The sequence below is a fragment of the Scyliorhinus torazame genome, chromosome 2 (assembly GCF_047496885.1).
Source record: "Scyliorhinus torazame isolate Kashiwa2021f chromosome 2, sScyTor2.1, whole genome shotgun sequence".
Taxonomy (NCBI): domain Eukaryota; kingdom Metazoa; phylum Chordata; class Chondrichthyes; order Carcharhiniformes; family Scyliorhinidae; genus Scyliorhinus; species Scyliorhinus torazame.
In genome coordinates, this window is record NC_092708.1 from 198,983,568 (window position 1) to 199,003,611 (window position 20,044).

Below are 20,044 nucleotides of genomic sequence, written 5' to 3' on the forward strand. Positions count from 1 at the left end.
TAGTGAATGGAATGTTGGCATTGATAGCTAAAGGAATAGAGTGTAAAGGTAAGGAGGTTTTTTGCAATTGTCCAAGTCATTGGTGAGACTACACCTGAATATTCTGCACAGTCCTGAGGAAAGATGTAGTGGCATTGGAGACAGTTGAGAGGAGGTTCGCTAGATTGATTCCAGCGATGAAGGGTTTTTTCAGAGTTTGAACAGATTTGGCCGATACTCTCTGAAGTTTTGAAGAATGAGGGACATCAAACTGAGGTATGCAAGATGATAAATAGTATGGATAAATTAGACGTGGAGCTGATGCTTCCTCTTCTGGGGCATTCTAGATCGAGAGGCCATAGTCTTAGGATAAGTGGTAGCAAATTTGAAACAGATTTGAGGAGAAACTACTTCTGCCAAAGGGTTGTGAATCTGTGGAATTCGTTACCCCAGAGTGCGGTGGATGCTGGGCCAGAGAGTAAATTTAAGGAGGCGTGAGACAGATCTTTAATTGATAATGGGTTGACGGGCTATGGGGAGCGGGCAGGACAGTGGAGTTAAGGCCAGGATGAGATCAGCCATGATCAAATGGTGGAGCAGACTCCATGGGCCAAATGGCCTAATTCTGCTCCAATTTCGTTTGAACTTATGAACCCATTGAGTTCTACAAGAAATTTGTGGGGAGTTGACCCCACTGTTATTAGAAATGTTTAACGATTCCTTATCCCAAGGGGATTTTGCCAATTACACTGGTGCAGGCCTGGATTTCCCGGATTCTGAAGAAGGAAAATGATCCGACAGAATGTGGGTCACAGCTGGGTCACGTAGATGTGAAAAAGGAGATGTTGGCGTCTTGAAAAGCTTTAAGGTGGATTGGTACCCAGGGCCTGATGGTATCTACCCACCGGTCACCCTCCTGCCTACAACACCCTCCGTCATACATGCCTGCTGCACTACGGGGTGGGGGCCCTGAGTTGGCAGTAACACCGAGTCTGGTCCATGGGATGGAGGACGATGACAACCTGCTCTGCGATGAGCTCTGGTGCTCCACATCATCTGAATATGTCTGACCCCTGCCCACTGGAGCACTTTCGTCCGCCTGGGTGATCCCTGTATGCGAGCTGGCCGTTCCACCACACTCTCCCATCGATACCCTGGTGTGACGATGGTGCGGATAGTCAGGGGTGGGAGTAGGTGGGAGTGGGGATCCTGGGCCAGCCACAATGTGCGCATTTCCACCCCCACCCCACCCTCTGGCCAGCCCAGACCAGCTACCCGTCACACCCATCTGACAGAGCACCGAGACAGGTTGTAACAGTGATAACAGGTGTTTAACGTGAACAAATATGTACAGGTTTGTGCCCTAGCCCCTATAACTCAACTGTACCCTGCACCTTTGACTACTTAACATGTGTCTATCTTTCTGGTCTTCCGGGCCCTAATGCTATGTCTAGGTGGTTCCCCAGACAGTACAGCAGGAGTGGAGGTGGCATGCTGTGATTCCTGCCCTGAGACCTGGGCCCCCCTTGGCGGGGGTCTTCTGGGGTGTGCCGACCTGGATGGGCACAGCTGCTGCTCGGGTGTTACGGATGTGCCAGGGACAGGAGGTGAGAGTCCGAGGTGCTGCAGTGTTCCGGCACCTCCCCTGTGGGAGTCACTGGCATGGGGCCATCACCTCCTCCTCCCTCGAGGTGCCAATGTCCCCCAGGTTTCTCTTTGGGACTGCGGTACGAGCTGAGCTATCCCCTGAGGCTCCCCTGCCACCTGGTGCTGCCAGTCCTGGAGGCCCACGCCGGTCTCGACCAGGGTCCACAGGCTCGCGGGCTTGGCACACAGGGAGTGGACTATCTCTGTCTGGGACTGCGCCATAACACCCATTGACTGTGCCACCACCTTCTGGGTCTGGGTCACATAAGCCAGTGACTGTGCTATCTCCCTCCTGGACTGAGCCACCAACATCTGTGTCGGCGCCACGTCGGCCATCGCCTGGGCAATGCCTCCGACGTTCTCAGCCATGGCCTGCTGTGATTGGGCCATGTCCAGAAGCGCCGCTGCAATGCCCAGGTGGCTCAGGTACATGATTGTGTGAGACGGCAACCCTGTCCTGGGTCTCGGCCAGCACCTGCACAGGATACAACAGGCCTTGGACATGCTGAACCATAGCCAAAACTGTTGAGTGGTCGCCACACGTGTAGTGTTGGCCTGGGTAGCAACTAAGCCGGGTCTCACGTCTTGCAATCTCCACTCAGCAACCTCCCTTTCCTCCGGGCTGCCGACCAAGTCCAGGGCCCTCCATTCAGCAACAGTGAGGAGCCGCAGATCCTGTGGTCACCCCCCTATCTTGTCCTGCTCCTGGAGGTTGTGCGAGGCCTATTCCTGGGGTGGGAGAGAAATCGGAAAACGACAACGCTAGACAGTCCGACGCATGCATACCAGGGGGTGGGTAGCTGGTGGCTTCAGTGGCTTGGGCACTCGGCCATGGCAGCTGGTATGGGTCCCGACATGTGGGGGTTCGCCCTCCCTCCTGGTGGGGGGCTGACGGGGTGCGGGTTGGTGACGGGGCACAGTGCTGCCGACTTACCCTGGCGGCCCTAAGTAGGTCAGTTTTTCACGGCACTGCTGGCCGTTTGGATGATGTTGCCCACGGTGCTGACCACCTCTGCCACCTGCGCCCAGGCACGGCAAATGCTGATGGCTGGCAGCCTCTTTCCTGAATCGGGGTACAGGGTCATCCTCCTTCCCTCCACTGCATCATGGAACATCTCGAGCTCTGCATCCGCGAACCTTGGTGCCGCTCTTCTAGCTGCCATCTTGTTGGCTGGGATGGTGTGTGTGGGGAGTGAAGTGTGTATATGCAGCTGCAGCTTGTCAGCTTCCTGAGTGCAAATCGTGAAACCAGCAAATCCAGCACCTTTTCTCATGAGAATCGATTGTGTTCCATGCGACACCGGTGCTAGCCCCTTAGCAGTATTGGACTCGGTCCAGGTGAGGTGCCACGTTTGCTGTTGTGAAAGTCCACGAATTCTGCATCAGTGTCAACACTTAGTCTCAGGAACAGAGAATTACGCCGGCCCCTGATCTCTCCAAATTTCGGCCTCTTGAGCCTCCCCAATTTCATCATTCCACTACTGGGGTCTGTGACCTCCGCTGTCCAGCCCTAAACTCTGGAATTCACTCATGAAAACTTTCCTTCTGTCGGTCCTCCTTAAAACCCACCTCTTCCACCCAAGATATAGATCACCTGTCATAACGTATCCTTGCATGGCTCCCTGTCAAATTTCATTTGCTAATACTCTTTTGAAGGACTTGGGGACCGTTTCCCCCTGCCATTCCCTTCCTTCCGTCCTGCCTTCCCCATTTTAATCCCTTTTTCCCCCCATCCCCCCTCAACCCACCACCTGCTGATGCCTCAATTCTCGTTGAAGAAGTCGATGAACTACTTCCACCTCCAGGCAAACCCATCAGTCGACCTTCTTAAGGGGCAGAAAATAAATCAGGAGGTAGAAAAAGCTTGTAAAAATGTCAATATTACAATAATCATGGGGCACTTCAATGTGGTGGACTGGGAAAATCAGGTTGATAGTGGATCCCAAGAAAAGGAATTTGTGAAATGTCTATCAGATGTTTTATTTTGGAGCAGCTTGTGACAGAGTCTACTAGGGGCAATTCTGGATTTAGTCATGTGTAATGAGGCAAACTTTATTAGGGAACCTCTCTCCCCCGCCTCCCCCGGACTCCCGGGTCATCTGACACTCCAAATATCGCCACTTCTAGACTTGGGGTCACGTCGCCCTCAACACCTTGGACATTACCTCCGCAAACCCCTTCCAGAACCCGTTCAGTTTTGGACATGCCCAAAACATGTGAACATGGTTCGCGGGCCTCCCCGCACACCGCCATTTTCACTGTCTGCACTCGCCCCACCAGCGATAGTGGCAGCACATCCCACCTCTTAAAATCCCCCCTCATCTGTTCCAACAACCACGCCAAGTTCAATTTGGGGAGCTGCTCCCATCCCCATGCCACCTGGATACCCAAATATCTGAAGCTCGCCCCCACCACCTTTAATGGCGGCTTACCCAACCTCCTCTCGTGCTCCCTGGCCTTGATCGGGAACACCTCACTCTTCCCCATGTTAAGCTTATATCTGGAAACCGGTCAAACCCCTCCAGAATACTCGGAATTGCCCCCATACCACCAGTTGATCCGAGATATAAAGCAGCAGCTTTTCCTGTACAGCGAGACCCTGTGCTCAATCAACCCTCCCCCGCCCGCTCACAATCCCTTTCCAGCTTCTCAACGCTTTAAGCGCCATTGTCAATGGCTCTCTTGCCAAGGCAAACAGCACCTGGGAGAGTGGGCACCTCTGCCTTGTCCCACGGGCATAGCCCGAAGTACACCCAGCTCACCCGATTCATCCGCATGCGCGCTACTGGCGTCCTTGTAATTGAAAATATTGTCATGTGAGAGTGCCTTTAAGACATGGATGTTTAAGCAATGTACCTTTAAGAAAACAGTGATGTCAGAGAGTGGGTGGGGCTGAGGTCAGGTCAGCCATTTTGCAGTTTGGTTTTGAAGTTTGAAAAGTGCCTGGCTGGTTTTGCTGAGAGCAGTTTAAAAGTGCCTGGCTGTTTTGCTGTGAGCTGACTAAAAGGAGAAAGCCAGTTTGAGACAGCAGCTTGAGAAGTTCTGGTTTGTTGTGAGTTGCTTGAAGGGAGAAAGCCAGTTGGAAAAAGCAGTTTGTGTGTGTCTGTGTGTGTTCAGAGAGCTGCAGGAAGAAAGCAAGGCGCTGGAGCTGAAGTCAACCAAGCTAATATATCTCTGCCATTCTACAGAAAATATATATATATCCTTTAACTTGATGTGATACTGTTTAAAGGTGTTAAGTCTCTTGGAAGTTTGAAGAAACATTTTAAGGAGTTATTTACTGTTGCAATATTTTCTGAGTTATCTTTGAAGTAAGGGATGTTAAGAGATCCAATGTTTATTTAAGATGTTAAGTTGAGTTCATGGAATAAACAGTGTTTTGTGTTTAAAAACCCACATGTCCATAATTGTAATCCCACACCTCGGGAAAAATCCGTGTGCTAGGAAAAGCAACAAATACATTAAAGGGTGACCGCCTCTGCCACCTGCGCCCGGGCATGACAAACGGCGGCGGTTGGCTGCCTCTTTCCTGGGTCGGAGTACAGGGTCATCTCCCTCTCAATCACGGAATCCAGGAGGGTCTTGAGTTCTCCATCCGCGAACTTTGGTGCTGCTCTCCTCGCTGCCACCTGCTGGCTGGGATGGTATGTGTGGGGAGTGAAGTGTGTATATGCAGCTGCAGCTTGTCAGCCTCCTGAGTGTCAATCGCGAACCCAGCAGATCCGGCACCATTTCTCATGAGAATCGATTGTGTTCCACGTGACGCCGGTGCTAGCCCCTTAACAATAGTGAACTCGGTCCAGGTGTGGCACCAAGTTGCTGTTATGAAAGTCCACCAATTATGTGTCGGCGTCAACAGTTCGGGCTGGATTCTCCAATTTTGAGGCAATGTCCAGAGGAACTGTCTAGTTTTACGATGAAATTGTTGGCGCCGCCCCCGCACCGATGCTCCGCCCGGTGGGGGGCTAGCAGCCGTGCCACATAAAACTCTGGAACTTCCCGACATAAACGGCCGGAGAATGGCCGAGTCCGTGAACACACATGACCCCCCTGTACCTACCCTCGCCATTGCTGGACCAGCCCCACCAGTCCCTCCAGACCCTGCCGAAGCCCCCCAGCAGAACGGCTCCCCTCCCCAGTCTATGGCGGCGCGAGACACAGTCTGCAGCCGCCACCCGAGTTTGACATAAACTCAGAGCACACGTGTCCCACTGCGTCGGGAACTTGGCGCATTGCGGGGGGAGCATCGGGGGAGGGCCTTCAGATGACGTCCTGAGGCCATCCCAACGGCGTGCCACGTACTGCCTGATCACGCCATTTTGTAGGGGGCGGAGTGTCTGAAAACAGGCGCCGCTCCCGATTTCAGCATCAAAAGGGATTCTCTGCCCAATCGCATTTCCCGATTTTGGCATCGGCAAGCGGAGAATCCCACCTTTAGTCTCAGGAACAGAGAATTACGCCGGCCCCTGATCTCTCCAAATTTTGGCCTCTTGAGCCTCCCCAATTTCATCATTCCACTACTGGGGTCTGTGACTTCCGCTGTCCAGTCCTAAACTCTGGAATTCACTCATGAAAACTTTCCTTCTGTCTGTCCTCCTTAAAACCCACCTCTTCCACCAAGACCGGGTCTGCATTGGAACAGCTAAGTCTAGAGGACGAGGGTTTCAGGAGCAGACGAGCTGAATGGCAGAAGGGGGCAATGTTCTGGAAGGGAAAAGATAGTTTTGGTGATGGAACAGTTACATGGTTGGAAACACATCTCTGGGTCAAATAGGATGCCAAAATTGTGAATGGCCTGGTAGAGCTTCAGACTGAGGGCAGGTAGAGTCATGGAGTAATGGTGGGGGCCAAAGACGATGGCTTTTATTTTCCCAGTATTAAGTTGAAGGACAAGCTGAGATGCTCTGAGGAAGAGAGGGAGACAAAGCTATAAGTGGCATCACTGATACCTGAAATCTGCTGCCTCCCACATACGTGCAAGAAAGAAACAGTGTGGGAAACGCTGGCTGCAAGTTTCACTCATGAGAACAATAAGGCAGGATGAATATTAGATACTACCTGAGTCAATTACAACAAATGTGTGCAGTGCACATCCTGTGCCCTGTGTGACCATGTCTGTGCAGTCAGATGTCCAGGCCCCTCAGTCTGCCCTCTCTAATTATTCTTGGTCACACTAATGTTGCTTGCTGACTCGAGGCAGCCGATCCTGAATAACTTGATCTTCACCAAAAGAGGAAAAACTCCAAAATCACACCCAGGGTGCAAATACATTCCATTGTGCTGCATATGTAAAAAATCACTGCACGCTAGTCCATGTGTCATGTCCCTCTAACTTTTAATACACATCAGCTGACCTGTTCCTGCTGGCCACTGACCTCATGCTTGACTTCATCAGCTGCAGCTTTAGCTTCAGGATGTTCCTCAGTAATATCACGAGCTGTCAAAGTGGAGTTTTCTGCCTCCTCAGTGTCCTCCCTTTCACTCTCTACACTTGCAATCGACGTTAATGAAGGTCGATACTTTGATAAATCCAGACTGAAACGTTTTTGTGAACCTTTCTAGATTTAAAAATAGAAAGATGGTTATTTTTAGCACTGCTGCACACAGTTTTCTCCAACTCCACACTATGAGTTCCCATGTTGAACTAGATTGAACTGAGAGACAGAGTAACAGAATTTTTACAGCACGGAAAGAGACACTTCGGCCCATCACACCCATGTTGGCCATCAAGCACCTAAACCCATTTTTCAGGACCTGGCCCGCAGCCTTGTATGCTCTGGCACCTCTGTCCCATCTGGGGAATATTTACATATTAAAGGAATTCAGAAGCCAAGGTAAATATCGAGCCGTGTGATTTTCACAGCTATCAATGTTATCACCATTTACTGGGCAATGCTTATTAACTGTGTATGTAAGCACATTTTATGAATCCATTTATTTAATATCTTGAGAATAGTGAGAGGAGGTTTCTCTACTGGATGGAATATCTTGCTTTTGAAGGCTGTTTGGGTGAAAACTTAATTAATTCAATAAGGTAAGGTTCCCACCGAGAGAAATGTTCAGAAAATCCAGGACAAGGAAGCCAGCAAATAACGATTTAGCGACTGATTAGTAAGCTTCTCGAGGCTCTTCTGCTGAGAAAATGAGGACCTCCATAAGCTCCCATTTACTCGGCATTGGCATTACAGGGTGTGGAGGCAGCTCTCTCTCGAAGCAGAACGATCAGATTGGCTCCTTGGGAGTTGAGATGGCACTGTTAGTCGGTGATAATAAAGCACTGAGGGCCGTTTAATGAGTGTAAGTCTATCTCATCTTCTATGTTGTGAAAGGCCCTTAAGGCGCTCATTATGGGGTAGATAATTTCCTGCAAGTCATCAAGGAAGGGATTGGGAGGTGGAGCGGCAGAGGCTGGTGCATTCTATCTTTGAGGTGGACCGCCTGTACTCGCTTGCCCCGACACAGAGTTGCTGGCGAGTAGGAACAATTTGCAGATACAATTTGAGCTCCTCTCAACGGGTAAGGCAGTCAGCCAGCTGCGGCGCTTGAGGGGGATGTGCTATGAAGACTAGAAGAAAACATTTACCACGCCAGCTGAGGCGGCTGGCTGCCTCTCGGGAGACGGTGCAAGAAAGGTTAATGCTGTGCTTGAAGCCTTTTATTGAAGTCTTTGTAGATGGGAGCACCCGGAGGAGAATTCACCCATGAAGCAGCTTTTGGAGGAATTGTTCTTCCCAGGGTGGAGAGGGGGAGAAGGGAGGAATTGGAATCCCTATTGGGCCCTGAGGAGATTATGAAATGTATTGGTTTGATGCCATCGGGTAAAGGTCCGGGCCCGGATGGATTACCCAATAAGCAAGGTAGATAACGGGGATCCTGTAGATGTAGTATACCTGGACTTCTGGAAGGCATTTGATGAGGCGCCGCACAGAAGGTTAATTCACAAGATTAGATCACATGGGATTAGGGGTCATTTATTAGCTTGGATAGAAGACTGGCTGACGGGCAGAAGACAGTCAGGATAAATGGGTCTGTTTCTGGACGACAAGATGTAACTAGTGGGGTGCCACAGGGTGTGGTCCTTGGGCAGCAGCTAATTGCAATCCATATTAATGACTTGGATACAGGGATAGAAGGTTCTACAGCCAAATTCACAGATGACTCAAAAATAGGTGGGATAGTAAGTTACAATGAGGAAATAAGAACCTTCCAAATTCATATACATAGGTTAGGGTAGTGGGCCAAAATGTGGCAGATGGAGTTTAAAGTGTGAGGTCATGAATTTTGGTCGGATAAATTGGACGGCAACTTATCATCTAAATGAGGAGAGACTTTGGGATGGTCCGATGCAGAGGGATCTGAAGGTCCTTGTTCATGAGTCACAGAAAACTAGAGTGCAGGTGCAGCAGATAATAAAGATAGTGAATGGAATGTTGGCATTGATAGCTAAAGGAATAGAGTGTAAAGGTAAGGAGGTTTTTTGCAATTGTACAAGTCATTGGTGAGACTACACCTGAATATTCTGCACAGTCCTGAGGAAAAATGTAGTGGCATTGGAGACAGTTGAGAGGAGGTTCGCTAGATTGATTCCAGCGATGAGGGTTTTTTTCAGAGATTGAACAGATTTGGCCGATACTCTCTGAAGTTTAGAAGAATGAGGGACATCAAACTGAGGTATGCAAGATGATAAATAGTATGGATAAATTAGACGTGGATCTGATGCTTCCTCTTCTGGGACATTCTAGATCGAGAGGCCATAGTCTTAGGATAAGTGGTAGCAAATTTAAAACAGATTTGAGGAGAAACTACTTCTGCCAAAGGGTTGTGAATCTGTGGAATTCGTTACCCCAGAGTGCGGTGGATGCTGGGCCAGAGAGTAAATTTAAGGAGGCGTGAGACAGATCTTTAATTGATAATGGGTTGACGGGCTATGGGGAGCGGGCAGGGCAGTGGAGTTAAGGCCAGGATGAGATCAGCCATGATCAAATGGTGGAGCAGACTCCATGGGCCAAATGGCCTAATTCTGCTCCAATTTCGTTTGAACTTATGAACCCATTGAGTTCTACAAAAAATTTGTGGGGAGTTGACCCCACTGTTATTAGAAATGTTTAACGATTCCTTATCCCAAGGGGATTTTGCCAATTACACTGGCGCAGGCCTGGATTTCCCGGATTTTTAAGGAGGAAAAGGACCCGACAGAATGTGGGTCACAGCTGGGTCACGTAGATGTGAAAAAGGAGATGTTGGCGTCTTGAAAAGCTTTAAGGTGGATTGGTACCCAGGGCCTGATGGTATCTACCCACCGGTCACCCTCCTGCCTACAACACCCTCCGTCATACATGCCTGCTGCACTACGGGGTGGGGGCCCTGAGTTGGCAGTAACACCGAGTCTGGTCCATGGGATGGAGGACGATGACAACCTGCCCTGCGATGAGCTCTGGTGCTCCACATCATCTGAATATGTCTGACCCCTGCCCACTGGAGCACTTTCGTCCGCCTGGGTGATCCCTGTATGCGAGCTGGCCGTTCCACCACACTCTCCCATCGATACCCTGGTGTGACGATGGTGCGGATAGTCAGGGGTGGGAGTAGGTGGGAGTGGGGATCCTGGGCCAGCCACAATGTGCGCATTTCCACCCCCACCCCACCCTCTGGCCAGCCCAGACCAGCTACCCGTCACACCCATCTGACAGAGCACCGAGACAGGTTGTAACAGTGATAACAGGTGTTTAACGTGAACAAATATGTACAGGTTTGTGCCCTAGCCCCTATAACTCAACTGTACCCTGCACCTTTGACTACTTAACATGTGTCTATCTTTCTGGTCTTCCGGGCCCTAATGCTATGTCTAGGTGGTTCCCCAGACAGTACAGCAGGAGTGGAGGTGGCATGCTGTGATTCCTGCCCTGAGACCTGGGCCCCCCTTGGCGGGGGTCTTCTGGGGTGTGCCGACCTGGATGGGCACAGCTGCTGCTCGGGTGTTACGGATGTGCCAGGGACAGGAGGTGAGAGTCCGAGGTGCTGCAGTGTTCCGGCACCTCCCCTGTGGGAGTCACTGGCATGGGGCCATCACCTCCTCCTCCCTCGAGGTGCCAATGTCCCCCAGGTTTCTCTTTGGGACTGCGGTACGAGCTGAGCTATCCCCTGAGGCTCCCCTGCCACCTGGTGCTGCCAGTCCTGGAGGCCCACGCCGGTCTCGACCAGGGTCCACAGGCTCGCGGGCTTGGCACACAGGGAGTGGACTATCTCTGTCTGGGACTGCGCCATAACACCCATTGACTGTGCCACCACCTTCTGGGTCTGTGTCACATAAGCCAGTGACTGTGCTATCTCCCTCCTGGACTGAGCCACCAACATCTGTGTCGGCGCCACGTCGGCCATCGCCTGGGCAATGCCTCCGACGTTCTCAGCCATGGCCTGCTGTGATTGGGCCATGTCCAGAAGCGCCGCTGCAATGCCCAGGTGGCTCAGGTACATGATTGTGTGAGACGGCAACCCTGTCCTGGGTCTCGGCCAGCACCTGCACAGGATACAACAGGCCTTGGACATGCTGAACCATAGCCAAAACTGTTGAGTGGTCGCCACACGTGTAGTGTTGGCCTGGGTAGCAACTAAGCCGGGTCTCACGTCTTGCAATCTCCACTCAGCAACCTCCCTTTCCTCCGGGCTGCCGACCAAGTCCAGGGCCCTCTATTCAGCAACAGTGAGGAGCCGCAGATCCTGTGGTCACCCCCCTATCTTGTCCTGCTCCTGGAGGTTGTGCGAGGCCTATTCCTGGGGTGGGAGAGAAATCGGAAAACGACAACGCTAGACAGTCCGACGCATGCATACCAGGGGGTGGGTAGCTGGTGGCTTCAGTGGCTTGGGCACTCGGCCATGGCAGCTGGTATGGGTCCCGACATGTGGGGGTTCGCCCTCCCTCCTGGTGGGGGGCTGACGGGGTGCGGGTTGGTGACGGGGCACAGTGCTGCCGACTTACCCTGGCGGCCCTAAGTAGGTCAGTTTTTCACGGCACTGCTGGCCGTTTGGATGATGTTGCCCACGGTGCTGACCACCTCTGCCACCTGCGCCCAGGCACGGCAAATGCTGATGGCTGGCAGCCTCTTTCCTGAATCGGGGTACAGGGTCATCCTCCTTCCCTCCACTGCATCATGGAACATCTCGAGCTCTGCATCCGCGAACCTTGGTGCCGCTCTTCTAGCTGCCATCTTGTTGGCTGGGATGGTGTGTGTGGGGAGTGAAGTGTGTATATGCAGCTGCAGCTTGTCAGCTTCCTGAGTGCAAATCGTGAAACCAGCAAATCCAGCACCTTTTCTCATGAGAATCGATTGTGTTCCATGCGACACCGGTGCTAGCCCCTTAGCAGTATTGGACTCGGTCCAGGTGAGGTGCCACGTTTGCTGTTGTGAAAGTCCACGAATTCTGCATCAGTGTCAACACTTAGTCTCAGGAACAGAGAATTACGCCGGCCCCTGATCTCTCCAAATTTCGGCCTCTTGAGCCTCCCCAATTTCATCATTCCACTACTGGGGTCTGTGACCTCCGCTGTCCAGCCCTAAACTCTGGAATTCACTCATGAAAACTTTCCTTCTGTCGGTCCTCCTTAAAACCCACCTCTTCCACCCAAGATATAGATCACCTGTCATAACGTATCCTTGCATGGCTCCCTGTCAAATTTCATTTGCTAATACTCTTTTGAAGGACTTGGGGACCGTTTCCCCCTGCCATTCCCTTCCTTCCGTCCTGCCTTCCCCATTTTAATCCCTTTTTCCCCCCATCCCCCCTCAACCCACCACCTGCTGATGCCTCAATTCTCGTTGAAGAAGTCGATGAACTACTTCCACCTCCAGGCAAACCCATCAGTCGACCTTCTTAAGGGGCAGAAAATAAATCAGGAGGTAGAAAAAGCTTGTAAAAATGTCAATATTACAATAATCATGGGGCACTTCAATGTGGTGGACTGGGAAAATCAGGTTGATAGTGGATCCCAAGAAAAGGAATTTGTGAAATGTCTATCAGATGTTTTATTTTGGAGCAGCTTGTGACAGAGTCTACTAGGGGCAATTCTGGATTTAGTCATGTGTAATGAGGCAAACTTTATTAGGGAACCTCTCTCCCCCGCCTCCCCCGGACTCCCGGGTCATCTGACACTCCAAATATCGCCACTTCTAGACTTGGGGTCACGTCGCCCTCAACACCTTGGACATTACCTCCGCAAACCCCTTCCAGAACCCGTTCAGTTTTGGACATGCCCAAAACATGTGAACATGGTTCGCGGGCCTCCCCGCACACCGCCATTTTCACTGTCTGCACTCGCCCCACCAGCGATAGTGGCAGCACATCCCACCTCTTAAAATCCCCCCTCATCTGTTCCAACAACCACGCCAAGTTCAATTTGGGGAGCTGCTCCCATCCCCATGCCACCTGGATACCCAAATATCTGAAGCTCGCCCCCACCACCTTTAATGGCGGCTTACCCAACCTCCTCTCGTGCTCCCTGGCCTTGATCGGGAACACCTCACTCTTCCCCATGTTAAGCTTATATCTGGAAACCGGTCAAACCCCTCCAGAATACTCGGAATTGCCCCCATACCACCAGTTGATCCGAGATATAAAGCAGCAGCTTTTCCTGTACAGCGAGACCCTGTGCTCAATCAACCCTCCCCCGCCCGCTCACAATCCCTTTCCAGCTTCTCAACGCTTTAAGCGCCATTGTCAATGGCTCTCTTGCCAAGGCAAACAGCACCTGGGAGAGTGGGCACCTCTGCCTTGTCCCACGGGCATAGCCCGAAGTACACCCAGCTCACCCGATTCATCCGCATGCGCGCTACTGGCGTCCTTGTAATTGAAAATATTGTCATGTGAGAGTGCCTTTAAGACATGGATGTTTAAGCAATGTACCTTTAAGAAAACAGTGATGTCAGAGAGTGGGTGGGGCTGAGGTCAGGTCAGCCATTTTGCAGTTTGGTTTTGAAGTTTGAAAAGTGCCTGGCTGGTTTTGCTGAGAGCAGTTTAAAAGTGCCTGGCTGTTTTGCTGTGAGCTGACTAAAAGGAGAAAGCCAGTTTGAGACAGTAGCTTGAGAAGTTTTTTTTTGCTGTGAGCTGATTAAAAGGAGAAAGCCAGTTTGAGACAGCAGCTTGAGAAGTTCTGGTTTGTTGTGAGTTGCTTGAAGGGAGAAAGCCAGTTGGAAAAAGCAGTTTGTGTGTGTCTGTGTGTGTTCAGAGAGCTGCAGGAAGAAAGCAAGGCGCTGGAGCTGAAGTCAACCAAGCTAATATATCTCTGCCATTCTACAGAAAATATATATATATATCCTTTAACTTGATGTGATACTGTTTAAAGGTGTTAAGTCTCTTGGAAGTTTGAAGAAACATTTGAAGGAGTTATTTACTGTTGCAATATTTTCTGAGTTATCTTTGAAGTAAGGGATGTTAAGAGATCCAATGTTTATTTAAGATGTTAAGTTGAGTTCATGGAATAAACAGTGTTTTGTGTTTAAAAACCCACATGTCCATAATTGTAATCCCACACCTCGGGAAAAATCCGTGTGCTAGGAAAAGCAACAAATACATTAAAGGGTGACCGCCTCTGCCACCTGCGCCCGGGCATGACAAACGGCGGCGGTTGGCTGCCTCTTTCCTGGGTCGGAGTACAGGGTCATCTCCCTCTCAATCACGGAATCCAGGAGGGTCTTGAGTTCTCCATCCGCGAACTTTGGTGCTGCTCTCCTCGCTGCCACCTGCTGGCTGGGATGGTGTGTGTGGGGAGTGAAGTGTGTATATGCAGCTGCAGCTTGTCAGCCTCCTGAGTGTCAATCGCGAACCCAGCAGATCCGGCACCATTTCTCATGAGAATCGATTGTGTTCCACGTGACGCCGGTGCTAGCCCCTTAACAATAGTGAACTCGGTCCAGGTGTGGCACCAAGTTGCTGTCATGAAAGTCCACCAATTATGTGTCGGCGTCAACAGTTCGGGCTGGATTCTCCAATTTTGAGGCAATGTCCAGAGGAACTGTCTAGTTTTACGATGAAATTGTTGGCGCCGCCCCCACACCGATGCTCCGCCCGGTGGGGGGCTAGCAGCCGTGCCACATAAAACTCTGGAACTTCCCGACATAAACGGCCGGAGAATGGCCGAGTCCGTGAACACACATGACCCCCCTGTACCTACCCTCGCCATTGCTGGACCAGCCCCACCAGTCCCTCCAGACCCTGCCGAAGCCCCCCAGCAGAACGGCTCCCCTCCCCAGTCTATGGCGGCGCGAGACACAGTCTGCAGCCGCCACCCGAGTTTGACATAAACTCAGAGCACACGTGTCCCACTGCGTCGGGAACTCGGCGCATTGCGGGGGGAGCATCGGGGGAGGGCCTTCAGATGACGCCCTGAGGCCATCCCAACGGCGTGCCACGTACTGCCTGATTATGCCATTTTGTAGGGGGCGGAGTGTCTGAAAACAGGCGCCGCACCCGATTTCAGCATCAAAAGGGATTCTCTGCCCAATCGCATTTCCCGATTTTGGCATCGGCAAGCGGAGAATCCCACCTTTAGTCTCAGGAACAGAGAATTACGCCCGCCCCTGATCTCTCCAAATTTTGGCCTCTTGAGCCTCCCCAATTTCATCATTCCACTACTGGGGTCTGTGACTTCAGCTGTCCAGCCCTAAACTCTGGAATTCAATCGAAAATACTTTACTTCTGTCTGTCCTCCTTAAAACCCACCTCTTCCACCAAGACCGGGTCTGCATTGGAACAGCTAAGTCTAGAGGACGAGGGTTTCAGGAGCAGACGAGCTGAATGGCAGAAGGGGGCAATGTTCTGGAAGGGAAAAGATAGTTTTGGTGATGGAACAGTTACATGGTTGGAAACACATCTCTGGGTCAAATAGGATGCCAAAATTGTGAATGGCCTCGCAGAGCTTCAGACTGAGGGCAGGTAGAGTCATGGAGTAATGGTGGGGACCAAAGACGATGGCTTTTATTTTCCCGGTATTTAGTTGAAGGACAAGCTGAGATGCTCTGAGGAAGAGAGGGAGACAAAGCCATAAGTGGCATCACTGATACCTGAAATCTGCTGCCTCCCACATATGTGCAAGAAAGAAACAGTGTGGGAAACGCTGGCTGCAAGTTTCACTCATGAGAACAATAAGGCAGGATGAATATTAGATACTACCTGAGTCAATTACAACAAATGTGTGCAGTGCACATCCTGTGCCCTGTGTGACCATTTCTGTGCATAGTCAGATGTCCAGGCCCCTCAGTCTGCCCTCTCTAATTATTCTTGGTCACACTAATGTTGCTTACTGACTCGAGGCAGCCGATCCTGAATAACTTGATCTTCACCAAAAGAGGAAAAACTCCAAAATCTCACCCAAGGTGCAAATACATTCCATTGTGCTGCACATGTAAAAAATCACTGCACGCTAGTCCATTTGTCATGTCCCTCTAACTTTTAATACACATCAGCTGACCTGTTCCTGCTGGCCACTGACCTCATGCTTGACTTCATCAGCTGCAGCTTTAGCTTCAGGATGTTCCTCAGTAATATCACGAGATGTCAAAGTGGAGTTTTCTGCCTCCTCAGTGTCCTCCCTTTCATTCTCTACTCTTGCAATCGACGTTAATGAAGGTCGATACTTTGATAAATCCAGACTGAAACGTTTTTGTGAACCTTTCTAGATTTAAAAATAGAAAGATGGTTATTTTTAGCACTGCTGCACACAGTTTTCTCCAACTCCACACTACGAGCTCCCATGTTGAACTAGATTGAACTGAGAGACAGAGTCACAGAATTTTTACAGCACGGAAAGAGACACTTCGGCCCATCACGCCCATGTTGGCCATCAAGCACCTAAACCCATTTTTCAGGACCTGGCCCGCAGCCTTGTATGTTCTGGCACCTCTGTCCCATCTGGGGAATATTTACATATTAAAGGAATTCAGAAGCCAAGGTAAATATCGAGCCGTGTGATTTTCACAGCTATCAATGTTATCACCATTTACTGGGCAATGCTTATTAACTGTGTATGTAAGCACATTTTATGAATCCATTTATTTAATATCTTGAGAATAGTGAGAGGAGGTTTCTCTACTGGATGGAATATCTTGCTTTTGAAGGCTGTTTGGGTGAAAACTTAATTAATTCAATAAGGTAAGGTTCCCACCGAGAGAAATGTTCAGAAAATCCAGGACAAGGAAGCCAGCAAATAACGATTTAGCGACTGATTAGTAAGCTTCTCGAGGCTCTTCTGCTGAGAAAATGAGGACCTCCATAAGCTCCCATTTACTCGGCATTGGCATTACAGGGTGTGGAGGCAGCTCTCTCTCGAAGCAGAACGATCAGATTGGCTCCTTGGGAGTTGAGATGGCACTGTTAGTCGGTGATAATAAAGCACTGAGGGCCGTTTAATGAGTGTAAGTCTATCTCATCTTCTATGTTGTGAAAGGCCCTTAAGGCGCTCATTATGGGGTAGATAATTTCCTGCAAGTCATCAAGGAAGGGATTGGGAGGTGGAGCGGCAGAGGCTGGTGCATTCTATCTTTGAGGTGGACCGCCTGTACTCGCTTGCCCCGACACAGAGTTGCTGGCGAGTAGGAACAATTTGCAGATACAATTTGAGCTCCTCTCAACGGGTAAGGCAGTCAGCCAGCTGCGGCGCTTGAGGGGGATGTGCTATGAAGACTAGAAGAAAACATTTACCACGCCAGCTGAGGCGGCTGGCTGCCACTCGGGAGACGGTGCAAGAAAGGTTAATGCTGTGCTTGAAGCCTTTTATTGAAGTCTTTGTAGATGGGAGCACCCGGAGGAGAATTCACCCATGAAGCAGCTTTTGGAGGAATTGTTCTTCCCAGGGTGGAGAGGGGGAGAAGGGAGGAATTGGAATCCCTATTGGGCCCTGAGGAGATTATGAAATGTATTGGTTTGATGCCATCGGGTAAAGGTCCGGGCCCGGATGGATTACCCAATAAGCAAGGTAGATAACGGGGATCCTGTAGATGTAGTATACCTGGACTTCTGGAAGGCATTTGATGAGGCGCCGCACAGAAGGTTAATTCACAAGATTAGATCACATGGGATTAGGGGTCATTTATTAGCTTGGATAGAAGACTGGCTGACGGGCAGAAGACAGTCAGGATAAATGGGTCTGTTTCTGGACGACAAGATGTAACTAGTGGGGTGCCACAGGGTGTGGTCCTTGGGCGGCAGCTAATTGCAATCCATATTAATGACTTGGATACAGGGATAGAAGGTTCTACAGCCAAATTCACAGACAACTCATAAATAGGTGGGATAGTAAGTTACAATATGGAAATAAGAACCTTCCAAATTCATATACATAGGTTAGGTTAGTGGGCCAAAATGTGGCAGATGGAGTTTAAAGTGTGAGGTCATGAATTTTGGTCGGATAAATTGGACGGCAACTTATCATCTAAATGAGGAGAGACTTTGGGATGGTCCGATGCAGAGGGATCTGAAGGTCCTTGTTCATGAGTCACAGAAAACTAGAGTGCAGGTGCAGCAGATAATAAAGATAGTGAATGGAATGTTGGCATTGATAGCTAAAGGAATAGAGTGTAAAGGTAAGGAGGTTTTTTGCAATTGTACAAGTCATTGGTGAGACGACACCTGAATATTCTGCACAGTCCTGAGGAAAAATGTAGTGGCATTGGAGACAGTTGAGAGGCGGTTCGCTAGATTGATTCCAGCGATGAGGGTTTTTTTCAGAGATTGAACAGATTTGGCCGATACTCTCTGAAGTTTAGAAGAATGAGGGACATCAAACTGAGGTATGCAAGATGATAAATAGTATGGATAAATTAGACGTGGAGCTGATGCTTTCTCTTCTGGGGCATTCTAGATCGAGAGGCCACAGTCTTAGGATAAGTGGTAGCAAATTTAAAACAGATTTGAGGAGAAACTACTTCTGCCAAAGGGTTGTGAATCTGTGTAATTCGTTACCCCAGAATGCGGTGGATGCTGGGCCAGAGAGTAAATTTAAGGAGGCGTGAGACAGATCTTTAATTGATAATGGGTTGACGGGCTATGGGGAGCGGGCAGGGCAGTGGAGTTAAGGCCAGGATGAGATCAGCCATGATCAAATGGTGGAGCAGACTCCATGGGCCAAATGGCCTAATTCTGCTCCAATTTCGTTTGAACTTATGAACCCATTGAGTTCTACAAAAAATTTGTGGGGAGTTGACCCCACTGTTATTAGAAATGTTTAACGATTCCTTATCCCAAGGGGATTTTGCCAATTACACTGGCGCAGGCCTGGATTTCCCGGATTTTTAAGGAGGAAAAGGACCCGACAGAATGTGGGTCACAGCTGGGTCACGTAGATGTGAAAAAGGAGATGTTGGCGTCTTGAAAAGCTTTAAGGTGGATTGATACCCAGGGCCTGATGGTATCTACCCACCGGTCACCCTCCTGCCTACAACACCCTCCGTCATACATGCCTGCTGCACTACGGGGTGGGGGCCCTGAGTTGGCAGTAACACCGAGTCTGGTCCATGGGATGGAGGACGATGACAACCTGCCCTGCGATGAGCTCTGGTGCTCCACATCATCTGACAATGTCTGACTCCTGCCCACCGGAGCACTTTCCACCGTCCACCTGGGTGACCCATGCATGCGAGCTGGCCATCGATACCCTGGGGTGGCGGTGCTGCGGATAGTCAGGGGGGGGGTGGTAGGGAGCCCGGGCCACCCACAATGTCCGCCATTCCACCCCCACCCTATCCTCTGGCCAGCCCAGACCAGCCACCCGTCACAACCATCCGGCAGAGCACCGAGACAGGTTGTAACAGTGATAATAGGTGTTTAATGTGAACAAATATGTACAGGTTTGTACCTTAGCCCCTATAACTAAACTGTGCACTGCACCTGTGACTATTTAACACATGTCTAACTTTCTGGCTTTACAGGCCCTAATGCTATGTCTAGGTGGTTCCCCAGATGGTATAGCAGGAGAGGAGGCAGCCTGCTGTGATTCCTGCCCTGCGACTTGGGTCCCTGTTGATGGGCGTCTTCTGGGGCGACTGGGCCTGGATAGGCCCGGCTGCTGCTCAGGTTTCCCAGGTGCTGTGGTGCCGCCCTGTTCTGATGCGCCAGGGACAGGGGTGGGGCGAGTCCGAAGTGCCGCAGTGTTCCGGCACCTCCCCTGTGGGAGTCACCGGCACGGGCCCCAGCACCTCCTCCTCTCTCGGGATGCCCGATGTCTCCTAGGCTTCTCCTTGGGATGGGGGTGCAAGCGGAGCTATTCCCTGATGCTCCCCCTGGTGCTGCCAGTCCTGGAGGCCCGCTTTGGTCTCGACCAGGGTCCACAGGCTCGCAGCCTTGGAACACAGGGAGTGCACCATCTCCGTCTGGGACTGTGCCATATCACCCATTGACTGTGCCACCACCTTCTGGGTCTGTGTCACATCAG

The 20,044-nt window shown here is 50.6% G+C and overlaps 1 protein-coding gene across 8 annotated transcripts in view; it reads right to left on the minus strand.

Moving 5' to 3' along the window:
- Positions 1 to 20,044, minus strand: part of LOC140395077 (uncharacterized) — a 659,825-nt gene that overhangs the window by 14,404 nt on the left and 625,377 nt on the right. For all 8 annotated transcript variants that reach the window (XM_072482474.1, XM_072482512.1, XM_072482492.1 and 5 more), the window contains 2 exons: positions 16,109 to 16,291; positions 7,002 to 7,184 (listed from right to left, as the gene is read on the minus strand). In XM_072482474.1, the coding sequence (XP_072338575.1) occupies positions 7,002 to 7,184; positions 16,109 to 16,291 (366 nt within the window). The remainder of the gene's footprint in view (positions 1 to 7,001; positions 7,185 to 16,108; positions 16,292 to 20,044) is intronic.